The following is an 18077-nucleotide window of genomic DNA, read 5'->3' as shown; positions in this document are numbered from 1 at the left end:
ACTCTACTTTCTCCTCAGTATATGAAGGTTTTTGGGGTGTAATCACTGGGGTGGGTCTCTTGAGTCTTCATTTTTCATATCATTAATTAGAGGAAAGTGATTGTACAGAAACATTATTAAGGTGTAGATACATCTAATGATCAGTCAGACAAGATAAACCAGATAAGTGTTGTTGACTCAGATAAATATTGCAATCCACAGGCTCAAACCCAAACAAAAAGACACAGCCCTGATCAGAGACCAGTATTCGGTTGATACTCTACTATGTTAAACAGTGCTGGCAAAACAGTTCTGACCCGTCGAGCATTACAGCAATAACCTCTTCAGCAATTTGAGCTACAGGAGCTCGTCTGTTGGCCCGGACCACACAGACCAGCCTTCACTCCCACGTGCATCAATGAGCCTCGGCCGCCCACGACCCTGTCACCGGTTCACCACTGTTCATTCCATGGACCACTTTTAATAGATACTGACCTCTGCAGACCAGGAACATCCCACAAGAGCTGCAGTTTTGGAGATGCTCTGACCCAGTCATCTGGCAATCACAATTTGGCCATTAGTCAAACTTACTTAAATCCTTACGCTTGCACATTTTTTCTGCTTCTAACACATCAACTTTAAGGACAAAATGTTCACTTGGTGCCTAATAATATCCCACCCACTAATTAGTATTAGCATTTAGCATTTAATAATAGTGCATTAAAACATTATCTTTTCATTGGTACTTTACCTTTGAGAAGAGTAAATGCTGGCTTGATGGAGATGTTTTGTGTTCATTTGGTTTTAATGTATCACTCTTGTCCTGAAAGAACATTGTTCCATTTCGCTGTGTCCTGCATTGTATATGGTTTAAATAACAGTAAAGTCACTTTCTGTTTTTTGGCAAATCTAAGTGCAACAGATTTCACTCTTGTTCGCCTTTCCTTCGGTTTCCGCCTGAGCCCACTCTCGGATCAGCGCGCCTTTCCTTGCCACTCGCCCCAGCTCCCTTGCGGGCCGGCACGCCTTCTTCTCAACGTCCGCTAGAGACACACTCACAAACCGCTGCCACACTAAGTCATATTTAAACTAAAATAAGGTAATGAAGATCACATTACAATGTTTAATTTACACCATTGAAAGTGGGGCCAAGGATTTTAAGTGTGCTTTTGTTTGTGTTTGGCACAAACTGGTATTTCAGTTTTAATTGTAATCCAGAGCGACCATGGCATAGGCACAGCACCATCTGGAACTGTCCATGTAACAGATGTGTATAGAAAGAATTTGGCTTTATTATTTTTTGATCTTGCTTTGCTATTGCATCTCATATCCTCAAGATTGTCAGAGTTTGCTGAATTACTCATCAATACACACAGCTATGCAAGCAAAGAAAATATTCTGGGAAGCTATGGGCTGCAGTGTCCTGGCACTTATTGGAGTATTTGCAAAGTGAAACTCTTATCAAGAGTTACTTACTTTGATCCCATTCATGCAACAGAGCAGCTATGGAGGTTAAGGACCTTACTCAAGGGCCCAAAAGTGGCAGCTTGATGTGGTACGAATTTGAATTTATAGGAAGCAGAATCCAGTTCTTGTGATGCTGCAGCCACTGTAGCTTCAGGTTCTTGTTCTTGGTTGACTGGAGTGGAATCTGCGTTTTGACGATTAATCGACACTGATAGTTGATTGCTGGAACTATCGGATATCAGCAAAAATCCATCTCGTAGCTTCCGGTCCGCTGTCATTCCCAGAGCGGCCTCTAGAGGCAAATCACTAACTGTGTGCTGTTTGTATTTACACGTGAGACTGCGCGCTGCATGGAGAGTGCTTTATACAATTTATTATTTAAAATATATTAATTATATAATTATACTAATTGATAAATATATTGATATTTATTTAGCACATTTTCATGATCAGTACTGTTTTTTGTTTTTTATGTTTGTAACCAAGTTCAGTATTATTTTACATGGATTGTTAGGTTTTGCCTTTTTTTTATCCAGTATCCAGTTTAAAAATTGTTTTATTAGTCGGTTATTGGCAAGTATGATCTAACCTGGCTATCAGTATCGGTAAAATCTACTATTAGTCGACCTCTATTTTTTAGTGATTATTGTGTTGAGCATTCAGAGATGCTTTTCTGTCACCTGTAGAACTCATTGAATGCTCCTCATTTTTATTTGTTTCTGTGCAAACTCTAAAAACTGTTATGTGTGAAAATCTCAGCAGTTTCTAAACACTCAGACCAGCCTGTCCGGCACCAACAACCACGATCAAAGATCAAATGTGAGATCACAGTTGTCTCTATTCTGATGTTTGATGTGAACATGAGGACTCTCTGGATTGTATCTGCATGATTTCATGCATTGTGCATTTGGATGACTGCATAATTGGATTAATGTGTGTGTTTCATTGTTCAAATATTGTGTACAAACTGTGTAGAATGTGTAAGTAGGTGTGTTTATTGCCCCATTTATTCTTTGTTACTGTACTGTGGCTCTTGTTAGTGGTTTAATAAAGTAAATATTTCTTTCTGTGGCTGGTTGGTTGGTTTAGTCTGGTTGGTTTCGGGTGAAAATAAGGATGAGAAAGTGGGCAGCCACTGTTCAGCTCTATAGGTCGTGTTGTGTCTGACTTTGTCTGCTGGGTCATAACTCAATGTCACACCCTGCAGCTACAATGCTCTGGACTGATTGTGTTTTATTGTATTGCTGTATCTCCAGCATAACCATGATGTTATGTTTGATGGTGTAACATACCATTGGCCTTTGGCTCTACTGGACAAACACACTAACCACACACTCAAGCAGCACAAAAAAAAAGCACAGATTTCAATATGATACATATTTTGTGCTGGATAAGACATCTTGTGTTATGTGTAGATAAAATCATGACAGAAGGAATCTCATGAAGAAGTGAATATGTAGTTTTTATGTCTGTGAAAGAACACTTAACTTTCAGTATAATTATATTATCATGCAGTTTGTACTTGTTATGATGAATATTCTTGGTTAGAGCTTTAGGGACAGGAGGATTTTTTTTGTGTCTAACTTCAAATAAACATTTGATAATATACTGGTATTGTGTATTAAAAATAGGATGTGCATGTGAAAATCATACCACCAATTTCTTATTTGGCTGCAAATCTGTTGAATTGCACTTGGTACAACATGTCCTACCTGTTGCACAATGAATTTACAATCTAAGTTCGGAATACTGTGTGTAATTTTGATGTTAATACCCAACTATGAGCTCTTAACTCTACTGCTAATACAATTCAACCTGTCTATTTCTTATTAAAAAATTGTCTGTGCCGTTGGTGGAGAAATAAAACACCTTTGCAACACTTCATACCATTCAGTGTCTAGGAAAGAAAAGAATATTTCCCTCATGTCTTCACTATCACCTCTCCAAGGTCTCTCCATTTATAACTCGCTTTTCATTACCTCTGAAAACTCCAAGTGAAACGGTCGAATGCACGGCTCTGATCTGACCGGCTAATCCTTCCCCAAATCTCGCCACAGAACCGGGTTGACTCGGCGCAGGGCAAGCAGAGGCCACAGAGGGTTGCACGCTGGCTGGTATGAAAAAATTGTGAGATTAAGTAAAAGCATGAAGGATGGGGTGAGAGATAGAGGAGAGAGACGGTGACGGGAAAGAGGTGATACAGAAATCACATCAGTATCAGCTCTGAGCCTGAACATCATTATCAACCATGGAGAGAAAGCAGACATCACACTGCTGCTCTGACCCATTTACTGCAATCTGTGTGTGTGAGTGTGTGTCTCTGTGTGTGTTTGAGCTTGTTCTTTAGGGGACATGACCACATGATGACAAATCTTGAGCTGTGTTATTGGACAAGATGTGATTTTATATGAAGGGCTTAGAGAACCGGACAAATCCGTTTTGGCTAATGAGGTTAATCGGAGGGTTTGGGTGTAACCAATGCTTTAATTGACTCAACACAGAAATATACACTAAGATGTTTAGTAACGGAGAAGGACATTCGAGTGCGAGGTTAAAGAGTTCTGTCAGCATTTAACATTCTCCTTCAGTGAAGAGGAACATCGTCCTTCAGGCACAAGCTTGCAGGACAAGTACTGCTTAGTGAATGAACTGTCAGGAGCAGGTGTTTATAGAGAAAAGAACACTGTATTAACATTGGCGCATCTTTACCTACTTTAGATAATTTAATACGAGTCTGCTTTGTTTTTATTTGTGTAATAGTATTTATAGGGGTATAAAATCTTAACCACAAAATCCCTCTGTGGCTGCAGGTTTGCAGATAAGATTGGACTATTCTCGGGAGGTTTATGAGACTTTATAGTTAACTTATCTGAAGTACGCCACTGTCATATCATGGCACATATCATGACAATGACAGTTAAATGGATCTATACTTTAATGGCTTTTCTCCTATTTTTACATTGCCACAGGTGCTCACAGGGTTTAGATGTGCATTTATTTAAATTATTATGATGATAATGATCATTTTGAAACTATGTCCTATATGCTTCAGGGAAAAACTGGAAAGTTTCAGGCTATAAATAAGGAATATGCAGGTTTCAATGTCTTGGTAGTGATACAAAAAGATGGAAATGTCATTATAAGTTTCAAAATTCCTTACCTTATAGCATTGGTAGACTAAAGGATTCCTATGTCCAACTCCAATCTTAGAACCTGTAAAGGTATTAATGGTTACAATAACCATTAATATTGTAGTAAACCTTAAACAAATTCTAGTTTCTCTATAATTTTTTTCTGTTGGTGTTTGTATTGTGTCAACACATTGCAGTGAACTAATTTATAGATCTTCATCTCTAGGATTTTGTACATCTGATCCTGTTCCATTTTAATAGTGTTATTATATCTGTAATTAGATCATGTTTACTTGCTGTACTGTAATTTCCCCTCAAGCATCTGTTTCTCCTGATCAGCTAGTACAGGAGTGTCCCATTACAGTAATTAATAATTTATTTTCTCTGCCTCAAGTGGTAGCATTATCTTTTTTGGATTGTCCATCTGTCTGATCATCTAAGATTATTATTAGTGTGATATAACAAGAACATTTTACCTAAAAAGTGTCACAGCAAGATCAAATTTATATATATATATATATATATATATATATATATATATATATATATATATATATATATATATATATATACAATTTTTTTTTTTTTTTTTTTTTCTTCTTGTATTCTTCCTGACAAATATATTTCAAGGGTTTTTGTGGCTTAATTAAAAGCACTACACTTGTTGGCGTGCAAAGGCATCATCCTCGATTCTATGGTCTATTGTTTAGTCCTAATTATATTTTGGACTAACAGCTATATACACATGCTTTTTACAAGATAGTAAATGCAACCAATTGCATTGACCAGTACATCTCTAAAAGCGTATAGGTTAAAAGGTTTATTCAGATACGACCAAAGATCCACTATATACTCTAGTATAATTATATGTGTGCATCCTAATGGAATATTTGCCACTACTATAGAAAACACTTAACGCTATAGGTACTGTAAGATATGGATAAATTAGTGTTTTTATAGCTGCAAATAGCACATAAGTCTGTTGGGTTCACTAAATCCCTATTAAACCACAAACTGTTGTCTCAAGGTTACCATTAGAGACACTTAACTTTCTGTGGAATTAGTCACCAGTTACCCATTTAAGAGCTTTGACAGTGTAAAAACACAAAACAGCATTATTAACCATTAGCAGTGCATCAGGAAATAACAATACAGGTCTTAACTGTTATTTTCCAAGATGATTATGTATACTTGTGGTCTGCTGGGAACATGGGTATAATAGGATCATTGTTTACTATATGTACGGTATTTGGCAGACGCCCTTATCCAACGTGACTTATAGTTATCACATTCATACACCTGAGCAGCCATGGGGTTGAAGGCCCTGTTCAGGGGTCCAGGAGTGCAGCTTGGTGTGTTTGGGGATTTAAACTCAAGACCTTTGGATCCAAAGCCCAGTGCTTTAATCACTTAGATCACATCCCCCAACGCCCCCAATGCCTTAATCACCAAGCTAGCACTACCTTAACCTTAGGGTAAAGATAGGTGTGTATATAGTGTAAATGAGCAGGTTTGCCATGCCTGTTAGTATTGTATTTTGGAACACTGGCTGCTTATGAATGCTTTGTGGACATAAGATTCCAGTGGCACTCTGAAATGCCGCTTTATGTTCGTTTTTATGATTTTGTCTTTGTTGTGTTCAGACGCAGGCCTTTGTGTGTGTATTTGATTTTGCCCCCAGTTCTGATTGTTCTTCTGCCATCTGGAAAGAACGAGACTCAGCTGTGCTGCAGGAACTCCTAATCTCAGTCTTTAATCCTGATACATTATGACAGCAGTTGCCAAAAAGCTGCAGGCCAACAGAAAACACAGTATGATTCACAAATATACTTTAACCCTGATTGACCTTAACCTTGTTTCTTGAGCTGAGGTACTTTGAGGGTATGTGTTAGAGGTAATCTACCTGGTGTTTGACAGGTTAAAGCTTATTGATTTCAGATCATGCCTGGTAATTAAATGCCGTGCATGCTCATGTAAATATTAGCTACTATATCGACAAAAATACTAGGACACCTGACTTTTCCAGCAATATCTCATTTTTCACAAATTGTTCCCACAAAGTTGGAGGCACACAATTGTCTTTGGGTGCTGTAGTATAAAATTTTCCCTTCAATTGAACTACGAGACCGAAACCTGTTCCAGCATGACCAAGTCCTTCGCATCATCTTCGCACGAGACAGCTCCAGGGAGATATAATTCACATGGGTTAGTGTAGAAGATCTTAAATTCATAGTTGAATTCAGAATCATGTAGCTCTTAAATATAATTCTGAGTAAATATTGTATTGTTGTACCTAAAAGTGTGGTTGCTGAAGCAGAACCTACTTTTAGTAAGCATAGTTTATAACTTTATCCATGACTAAATATATTCTCAAACAGGTCTCTGAATATGATAATTAAAAAATCTTTACTTTTTTTCCCCCTGAAATTTAAAGGAATGATACAGTTAATTTATCAGTAGTACCATATTTACATTTGCATTGCAAGAACTCCTCATCTATTCAATCTTATTTCTAGCCATAAAATTGTATTATCTTATTTTAATAATAAAATACTATGCAAGAACAGATTGCGGAAGGTTACTATGATTGTTTTAAGATTGTTTATCCTTTTTTTCTAACTGAGTAAAGCTTAAAGTTACTTATTTTACATGCAAATTGAGGTTAAATCAGAGACATCATTTCAGGCCATTATATTTTAAGACTTTACTTTAGCTGTAATAACTGGTTTTAAGGTTGCCCATTAAAAATTCTTAATAAACACACTTAGGACTCGTTCATTAGTATTATTTATTCCAAATGCTTGTTAACAGCAACACATTTATTTACAACCTAATAACAAATTATACGAGTTTGCAGAATTAAGTCACCACACTCTTTCCAAACATTATCTAGTGTGGATACTTTTTTAAAACTTTATTCTCTATACAAAGCATTTTGTGGCTTTTTACTACGTTGTTCTGTAGTTTGATTTCAGTTTCTCATGTACATCATTTCTCATGTACTGAACATCATTCAGTGTTCAGTAATGACAAGATACATTGAATAATGTTTTATGTTGCAATAAGTTTAGGTATTTTGAGAGGTAGCGAGTAAAGATTTGAGTTGTTTTTGCATGGGATCTACTGTGTGTGGCATTTGAATAAATAATTGTTGACAAGACACATGTATGCATGATGCTGATTTTAACAGCATTCTTGTTTTTAATTTAAAAGCTTGTCTCATTTTGAGGAAGAATATATGATGATGACGATCTTTAAATAAAGGAGAATTCTCTTGTTAAGTAGCTCTGGTTTTAACATCTTAAGTGATTTAATCCTTATTTTAAGACATTTTCTACTTTTTCAATATTTATTTTTTCTTATTTTATGAAATCTTGCCATGTGATTATTTTACTGCACTGGCAGATCATTTGACTGCTTCCTAGTCTGTATTTCATAATTCATGCATTTATTTATTAAATTTAAACGGTTATTTTTTGCAGTGTGTTTTAACTGCATTTACAATTACTGCAGATTTTATCCAGTGCAGCTCTACAGTAAAACCGGATACGGTTAAACAACTAAGGGGTTAAAGCCCTACCAATTAGATACTTTTATCATCCATACTCAAACTTTCTTTCTTATTTTAGATTGTTTTGTATTTTAAATCCTATTATCTTTTTATATTGAATGCCATTGTAAAAGTGTCACGCGTGGATCAAGAGTCGGAAACCAGAGTATGGTTAAACGCTTTACTCGTGTGAATACACAAGGCAGAGGCTTGAGGGTAAGAATCCAGGGATGATCGCCAGTGTGAACCGTAGATCGGACGGTGAGCGAGTGGAAATAGGGCCCTCATGAAGGGGAGAGTAGATTGGAGACAGGTGAAGGTGATTAGTAGGAGGGCGAGGCTGTGCGAGTGTGCTGAGTGTAGGAGGGAGGCGTGGCTGGTGGTTCCCTGACAGTAAGTGTACTGTTTTATTTTTTTGTGCAATCTGTCATTCTCTTTCTTTAGAAAATGATGAATGACTGCATTACTTTTGTTCAGTGTTTCGTTCAAAAGTTTGCATATGTGTACGTGTGCATTACTTTATTTAAATCTCTGAATTTCCCTCCTGCAGTGCTATCTTATCTATCTATTTATCTCGCCGCTCCTCTTGCCATTACCTTCTCACTTCTGCAGTGACAGAGATCACGCCACAGTCTGTGTCGCCTGAGGTGACATTATTTCAGATTCTCCATCTGATCTGATTTTACCCAGAGATACACGACATACACATATAACTTACAAACAAACATCACAGTCGGCTAATAATATTGAGTAAATAGTCATCGCTAGCATGGATCTGTACCTGTAGTGCTCTCAGATTTAACCTAATACACAGTGAAGAAGTCTCAGTATGCTTGCTTTGGTAAATCGTATGTGAAATAGGGCATGTTTTGTGTGTGTGTGTGTGTGTGTGTGTGTGTGTGTGTGTGTGTGTGTGTGTGTACGAGCAGATTGTCCTTCTGCAGGGGAGCAGAGCATTGATTTCTAGCCCAAAGTCTAATCACATAAATCTAGCAAGACTTAAGATGCCAGGCTTATTAACCAAACGCTCTGCTTCAGGATTAATGAGCCACTGCTTTCACTGATGCACACGCTAGCAAACACACACACACACGCGCGCACATATACCCTCAAACACGTATGCTTAAAAACCTGGCAATCATGCAGACAGGATTGCATTCATATACAGATTTAGGATGTTAGAGTTAGCATGTTTGAGTTGGATTTGATAATGTTTTGTCTTGCAGAAACAAGAGAAGATCGAACAAAGAGGCTGTTCAGACACTACACTGTGGGCTCTTATGACAACTTTACCTCCTACAGGTAGGTTAATAGCGGTGTGCTTGCGTGCTTGCGTGCTTGCGTGCGTGCGTGCATGCGTGCTTGTGTGTGTGTGTGTGTGTGTGTATGCATAATTCACACACTCAGTGTGTAAAATGCATCGAAGCATGTTAACAGAAAGCAGTATTATTAGATCTCTGAGTTTATGTAGTCTGTGTCCAGGCCTCTCCTGTCATCTAGAGGCTGAAAAAGGTGTTTACACAATATGATTCCCCTCCCTAGAGCCATCTCTTGTCATGTGTAGTATCATCACATATATTCTCTCCATCCGATGCATTTATTTATTGTTAATTTTTTTTGTTGATGTTGGCTATTGTTGAGAGAATCCCTGTACGTAATTTGTAGTGTTACATCAATGACACAATATGAAATTAACTGATAAGACATTTTAACACACAAAATGCGTGCCATGAGGGACCATTTTGTAACACCTGAATGAGATAGGGAAGAAGAGATTTTGACTAGGATGAGGAGATGAAACAGGGATGAAGTGATTGATTTAAGCGGTGATGTGGAAAGAGAGAGAATTAATGACTTGAGTCTCTCAGTCAAACTGCACATCTCCATTTGTCCTCCCTCATTCAGTCAGCACGACAACAGCAAACAAACAGCAAACAAGCTTGCCTACGGGCTGAGATTAAAGAGTGCACGTTGCTCCTCACTGCCATTCACATGCTTTGAGCGCATGACCGAAACGATTGATCAACTCAGCACATCACAGTGACTCCAGCTGCTTTTAGGCATGAATTAATTGACCTTAGGTAGAACACAAATTTAATGTACATTGGGATGGAGGCTGGTCAGGATCAGTGGTAGTGTAGCATAATTAACTGCTAAAACAGCAAATACAGAGCACAGAAATGGTAATGCAGTAATAGTTGTTCTTTTGTTTTGTTTTTTAACTTAGTCTATTTCTGCATATGTGATGTGTGAGATTCACCAATCATTTTTATTTTTTCATCTCAAAAATTTTACTGAGAAAAGAACAAAAAATTGATTTGTTTACTCAAAACATACTTGCAGTACAGTAATAGTCTAAATCATTTCGTAGCTTTATAAAATAAATTTTGTAGTTTACAAAAAAAAAAATGTAAATTCACTGCAAATTTATGCTCTTGTATAAATGAAAAATAATATAATATTTTTTACAATAGGATTATTATATAATAAACAGAAGGCTATTCTAGACATATTTACTAATTTTGTTCAGGAAAGAAATAAATATTGTGGGGGTTTTTTAATGATAAAATGCCTGCAATAAGCAACAACATATTTTAATATACATATTAAATATAAATATAAAATATATAATATAAATATAATATTTTTGTATATTAAAGTCTTTGGAAATACAGTAGGTCGTCATTTTTATTATTTAAAAAAAAGAGAAATTGTTTAATTTGTCTGTATATCAATAATACTTGCTATGATATTGTAATTTGCATTTTTATGCAACAAAACCTGTGTAACTCCCTGATGACTTTTTACGGTAATGTTCTAGTATCCTATTTAAAACTTTATAAAAACAGCTTTCATAAAACTTTCTTCCTCAGAACAACAAAAAACATGTAAGCAGGTGTTTTTTGTAACTTCAGACAGGAACATGTTTTTAGATACTAAGCATTTGGAGCACAGAAAGGCAAAAGTGAATGAAGTACACGAAGCGTGTACTTGAGTAAAAGTAAAGATTCACTATGTAAAATATGACTCCATAAATAAAAGTGCTCTATTTAAACTTTCATTTGAGTAAAAGTACAAATTTGTACAATTTGCCTTCAAAATACTTAAGTATCCAAAGTACTATATTTATTATGGCTATTATGTTCCTGTTATAATTTTATCACAAGACTTTTTGCTTAATCAACTCAGTTTACGTGAAAATGTTAGTCTTAGCAAACAATCTATTAATAGAATAATATTAATGAGTCAAACACGACTTCAAAATAATTGCACAATTATGGCCAGGAGTGTTGTGGTGAGTTCAAGTCAGGAGATTCTTCCATCATTTTTTCCTCTCAAAATGTTCTGCTTGATGTTGAACTGACGCTGAACTGTATGTTCATGCAATGGCGGTTCGAGCTTGAATGACGCCTCGGTGAACCACGCCATGACCCAACGTCTCCCCCATTGATAAGTTTCGGCTTTGAAAAGCTCCTCTTTGCTTCAGCTACCGTTACTGGATGAGTCAGACATATTCTCACAGCAGTCTACAAATTTTTATTTGTTATCATTTTTATTCTGACAGCTCCATTTCATCTATAAATATCACCCTAAATCCATTTATTGCACAATTAAATACACGTCAGTGGGCACAATTGATCAAACTTTTAGAAACAAGAACCACAAAACTCTTTGGCTAATTGTAGCCATAAGATACATACAACATATATATCCTTATAAAATATGTATTTTAAATTAGTTTTTTTAAGATTTACTGGAGATTCACCTTACTGACCTCAGTCCAGTACCTGTTCAGTACAATCACAGAAAACCTTTATGACATCACCTCAATTACAGGCAACCAAATCAATAAGTACTATTTTAACTACAATCCAACTACCATATTTTTCGGACTATAAGCCGCTACTTTTTTCCCACGTTTTGAACCCAGCAATGACTTTCTTGGTAGGCTACTGTTTAGATACAAGCCGTTGTAGCGCGTTGAGTCTGGGTGAAGGGAGAGCTCGCTAACTCCAGTTGCAACAGAAATCATATAAGCACAGACAGGTTTCCAAAACTCTTGCTTTTTTATTTTTCTTGGCAACAGCGTTACGGGTTAGTCAAAGAAACTTAGAAATGAGCATCAGAAAATAATAAGGACATATTCCTCAGGCTCACACACACACACACACTCAGTAATACCGGAAGAATGCAGTGACATGCTGTTCCCAAAATGCCGCTCTGCTCTTAAAGGTGCCACAACATATTTCACCCGTTACACCGTGTAATAGACACTGTCTTTCGGTAAAGCCTGTGTAAACAAGGTGCGGCTTATTTATGTTAAAAGTCCGGAAATTACGGTAGACTAGTTAGGTTGTAACTCTATGGTTTACAGCTGCTATAATGTAAGCGATAACAAAAAGATATGTGTCTTCTAGACATTTAATAACATCAAATGTTAAATAATTACAGCTATCGCAGGCTATTTATTAAATACGATCATTTGTAATTTTGCAATCTTGTACAAATTGCTGTGCTATAAAGCACCTCGAGATGTGGAAATAATTCACTTTCATTAGGTGGCATTACATCACTTCGGTGTGGATTTATATTCATTCATTTCCGAGCACAACCCTAAGTGTTTTATTCCTTACTTGATGGCTTTAACAGCTACCCATAGACATGCATTATAATAAGTGAGGTTTGAGTGTTGGGTAATTATACATACTAATGTACAGTATACTGTACTGAGTAATTCTTTATGCAGTATTTAGAATGTATGTGTTTGGTAACAGAATGGAGACTACTTTTGTTTGCATGTACACTGGTTTTGTAGTTTTGATTTAAATTAAATGAATTTTTAATTGTAGAGTGCTTTTAACAATGGACATTGTTTTAGAGCAGCTTTACAGAGATAAAGTTGTACAAAAGAATTTATAAGTTTAGTGTCTATAAGTTTGTTTGTTATAATTGTAAGTTTATCCCTAATGAGCGAGTAATGGTGACTGTGGCAGAGAAAAACTCCCTGAGATGGTATGCGGAAGAAGCCTTGAGAGGAACCAGACTCAAAAGTGAACCCGTCCTCATCTGGGTGGCGCCGAATGTCCATTTATAATAGTTTGATCATTGTTGATGTGTTCATGCAAACCCCAGTCCAAACACACACACCCCCGATCAATTCCGATTAATCGATAGGAAATTTGCAAAAGTGTACTTTAAATAATACAAAAGACACGTATTTAGTTGAACCATCTTTAATTTTGACATTTTCAAAAATTGTGTTCATGCGGGTTTTCTTCTTTGAACAAACTGACTCATGCTGGGTTGTTTCTTTCTGTAAATAAAAAAAAAAAAAGCAGTATTTGAGTAAGCAATTTGTGTAAATCAACATTTGTACTCTTTTTAATGATAATTGCAGATGGCAAGTTGGCAACCATGCTTAAAAATCTTTATAAAATATAATACAACATTGTTTTGACAATTTTAGTTAAAGAAATACACAGACATTTTGATCAATTGTGAAAATATAAGCATCTAAAATATATACTTAACTTAATGTTGTACAATATTTAAATAATATATGCATAAATTCAAATTATTTTGGGGGGGTTTAGAGGAAGCATATGACAGGGTGCAGAGAGAGGAGTTGTGGTATTTTATGAGAAAGTCAGGTGTAGCAGAGAAGTATGTGAAGGTAGTGCAGGACATGTATAAGAACAGTGTGACAGCAGTGAAGTGTGAAGTAGGAACGACAGACTGGTTCAAGGTGAAGGTTGGACTGCATCAAGGATCGGCTCTGAGCTCTTTCCTGTTTGCAGTGGTGATGGACAGGTTGACGGACGAGGTCAGACAGGAGTCTCCGTGGACTATGATGTTTGCGGATGATATTGTGATTTGTGGTGAGAGTAGGGAGCAGGTTGAGAAGAGCCTGGAGAGGTGAAGGTATGCACTGGAGAGAAGGGGAATGAAAGTCTGTACGAGAAGGCCAAGCAGGAGGTTTATGGATTTGGTGAGGAAAGACATGCAGGTAGTTGGTTTGAAAGAGCCAGATGTAGAGGACAAAGTAGTGGAGACGGATGATCCGCTGTCGCGACCCCTAATGGAAGCAGCCGAAAGAAGAAGAAGATGCTTAAATTCAATATACAAACATTGAGAACAAGCATTTGGACATAGTAAAGCCACAGTAAATCACATTTGAAAACAGATTAATTACTGTTGTAGTAGACACATGCTATAAAAAGAGAATGGAACAGAGAAACGCAGCGAGCAAACAGGCTTGATTTTAAAAAAATGATAAAAAAATAAATTGGTGTACAAATACATAAACATTAACCGAAAAACACTTCATTAAACTATACCATTTTTACATGATGATAATTATACAGTTTTTTCTTAACGTACTGATGTTTTGCCTTCATCCATGACACCAAGGTTTTTTTTTTCCCCCATGTTCTCAAGCATCACTGTGGTACTTCTAGCCCACACAAGCACTGCTTTGCATAACTTGCAGGTTACATTCTTCTTTGTGGCGTTTAATATAAAATGCTCTTATGACTTGTTTAACTATGATGCATGTTTTTTCCTGCTCCAGTTAACCCTGTACTTTTCGCTATTTTGCAAGTGGCTGTGTATCTTACTGTCACCCTAAACTGTAACTTGAGCAGCCCAACTGATTGATAATGGCATTCGTTGACAATGCATTTCATCATCAATTATCATCAATGTTATCGATTAGTTGTTGCAGCCCTAAATTAAAGAGTTTATTAGTTACTAGTATATAGTAAATTGCAGATGTATGTAGGGGATTACTGTGTGATTTTTTTTTTGTTGTTGTTTGCACAGCAAAATAGTGACAATTTTAAAAATCAATACCAAAATGGATGGTCTGGATATTTGCTTGTATACATTTGATGTTTGCAGTAGTAGATTAATTTAAAACACTTACCTTGATATTGGTAATGCACAGCATGAGCTCTTTTCTGTATGAAGTAATGTCACATTCATGCCAATGCTCTGTTCTGTTTTGGTAATGAGCATGAGAAAATTTTAATTTGAAACTTTGATTTGTGGACGAATGGACAAAAGCAGCATACTTTTAGAAAAGAAATTACAACAATAAAAATAAAAAAACACTGATATGCCATGAATATCAAGATAAATGTAATAAGTCAAGGCACCTGTTTAGCTTTTTCCTCTGTGGGCTTTCTGTAACTAAGGAGAAATACAGTATATAACCGTGATCCATCATCCTTCATGGGTAATGGACTGTGCCAATGTGACCAATGTCCAGGGAACTCTTACTGTAAGGGGTGTTAAAGGCCTGAGACCTCAGAATGATATACTGAGAATTGAAACATTAGAAAGATAGACAGATTGCCCCAATTTCCAATTTGATGACAGGCATAACATGTAATAAATGAAGAAATATTGTCTGTCCCTGGACTCCTGAACCCATGCAATGCCTATTTGTACACCACAGGGTCCTGGAATTCACTCAGAAATAAATTTCAAGTACAATGTATATTTTCATTAATATAAGCAAATATAAAAACTAATAAAACTATTTTAAACCACGTTTTAAATTAATCCTTATCTATTTAAGAAGCCTAGAGTAAATTTATTATTTTCCTTCTCTTAGGCACATTTTTGTCATTTAAACAGCACACTTGCTGTTGTTGTTACCTGGTTTCAGTGTTCTGTTACACGTCAGAAATGCTATGACATTCTCAGTATTTAAGATTGTGTTTATGTACCATGACTATTGTATTATTGTTAAAGTGGGTCTTAGATTCCTCCCAGTCCCCTGTGTTAAACATTACCCAAAATATATTCCAGCTAATAATACGTGTAAAATGAAAAACAGCATTGTGATAATATCTCTACGCTAACAAGTCATCCGTAGCCAAATTATGTTTTTTTTTCCCTAAAGTATTGTTGTATGGAACTACACTTTCCAGGATCACGTTAAAAAATAAGTCAGAATCAATTGAACCCTATTGACATTCAGTAATATTAAATGAAATACACACTGCCTCTAATCAATGCTTTCTGGCGAGGATTTCGCTATAAAATGCCTCTGCGATGTGAACGTAAACTGTAGCTCATTTCAGTATGTAAGTATAATCTGGACTCCTGCAATGCATCAGCCTCACTCGTGTTACCCCGGGGCACTAATGCAATGGAATCAACTGTAATTGATCTAATTGATTCTTCACTGCCCAATTATGTTCTTGTCATTTCTTATGCATCAGTGATGAACACCTCAGAGAGAGAGGGAGAGAGAGAGGCAGAGGGAGAGAGTTATTATAATTATCCATAACAAAGATAGTAGTCAAGTTGTGATCAGTGCACCTTATTCAGCAGTCGCTCTGTGCCACGACTTGAAGACACAGTGTTAAGGTTTTGTCAGAAATGCTTCCAATTAACAGCAAGAAAAGTAAATTTTTCAGAAAAGAACTAGTGCATGTAAGCTGTCATTAAAAACTTTCTTTCGGCTTCTCCCATTAGGGGTCGCCACAGCGGATCATCCGCATGTTTGATTTGGCAAATGTTTTTACACTGGATGCCCTTCCTAATGCAACCCTCCCCATTTATCCGGGCTTGGGACCGGCACTGAAAGTGGCTGGGGTTGGTTCCCTGACCAGGAATCGAACCCGGGCCGCAGCGTTGAGAGCGGCGCATCCTAACCACTAGACCACCAGGGACAAGCTGTCATTAAAACAGGGTAATATGATATATGATGTGGATTAAGGCAGTATACAGGAGGTGGTAATATGTAAAAATCACTATTTTCTTATGGTCTGTCACTACAGGCTGCATGCTTTTTCTTAACAATTTGTTTCTGAGCAAACAGGACCTTTAGCATTAGCCACCATATCATGATTATAATTAGTGCAATAAAATCTGTATGATACTAAAGTAGAGTTTCTGTTTGAACATCACCATTTGCTCATACAGTCTTTAATCCAGGAAAACATGGTACATTACATGATTATTTGTGTGATGCGAGATGTTGGTCATGTTTGTTCCATGAGTCTACGCTCATCTGAGTGAGTGATCTAAAAACAGACCTGCCTTGGCTGTGTACACTAATGTATCCAACTCTAGTCATCTTTGTACAACCAAACAGATGGCTGCTGATGGAGTATAAAGGTCTGGGCTCTGTGAGTATGTCTGCAGGCTTTTATCCCGACCAAATGTCCCTATAATGATCGAAATACATGACAAGATAGTTGGTGTTTGGCTGGTCCATATATATACTGTATCTGTGTTGATTTAACCAAAGAGATGTACAAGGCAATGTATGTAACTACATGAAATAGTGTGTGTGTGCGTGTGCGTGTGTGTGTGTCATTATGACATTATAACATTATGAACGATGAGTAAATAAAACTGATGATCTCTTCATCATGGCACCTGTTAGTGGGTGGAATTTTTAGGCAGCAACTGAACATTTTGTCCTCAAAGTTGACGTGTTAGAAGCAAAAAAAAATGGGCGAGTGTAAGGATTTGAGCGAGTTTGACAAATTGTGATGTCTAGACGAGTGGGTCAGAGCACCGCTAAAACTGCAAATCTTGTGGGATGTTCCTGGTCTGCAGTGGTCAGTATCTATTAAAAGTGGTGACAAGGTAATGGGCAGCCGAGGCTCATTGATGCACATGGGAGCGAAGGCTGGTCCGTATGGTCCGATCCAAGAGACGAGCTCCTTTAGCTCAAACTGCTAAAAAAGTTAATGCTTTAATGCTCAACAGATCAGAACTGTTTTGGCAGCAAAAGGGGAACTTACACAATATTGGTCATGTTATGCCTGAATGGTGTAAACACCAGTATCATGGTAGAGTCTCAAACTATACACATGATGTTGTAACAGCAAATAAAATCTGTATAGCTCAAATTGTTGAAGTTTATGCCATTAATCCTCCACAGGTCAGAATTGTTTTAGCAGCAAAAGGGGCACCAACACAGTATT

At 36.8% G+C, this 18077-nt stretch overlaps 1 protein-coding gene across 7 annotated transcripts in view; it reads left to right on the top strand.

The window, feature by feature from the left end:
- shank3a (SH3 and multiple ankyrin repeat domains 3a) overlaps positions 1 to 18077 on the top strand; it is a 288699-nt gene that overhangs the window by 244946 nt on the left and 25676 nt on the right. For all 7 annotated transcript variants that reach the window (XM_046863928.1, XM_046863925.1, XM_046863926.1 and 4 more), the window contains one exon: positions 9354 to 9429. In XM_046863928.1, coding sequence (XP_046719884.1) covers positions 9354 to 9429 — 76 coding nt within the window. The remainder of the gene's footprint in view (positions 1 to 9353; positions 9430 to 18077) is intronic.

The sequence above is a fragment of the Silurus meridionalis genome, chromosome 13, assembly GCF_014805685.1.
Source record: "Silurus meridionalis isolate SWU-2019-XX chromosome 13, ASM1480568v1, whole genome shotgun sequence".
NCBI classification, from domain to species: domain Eukaryota; kingdom Metazoa; phylum Chordata; class Actinopteri; order Siluriformes; family Siluridae; genus Silurus; species Silurus meridionalis.
The sequence above is the reverse complement of the archived record's forward strand: the minus strand, read 5'-3'. Positions and strand labels throughout refer to the sequence as shown.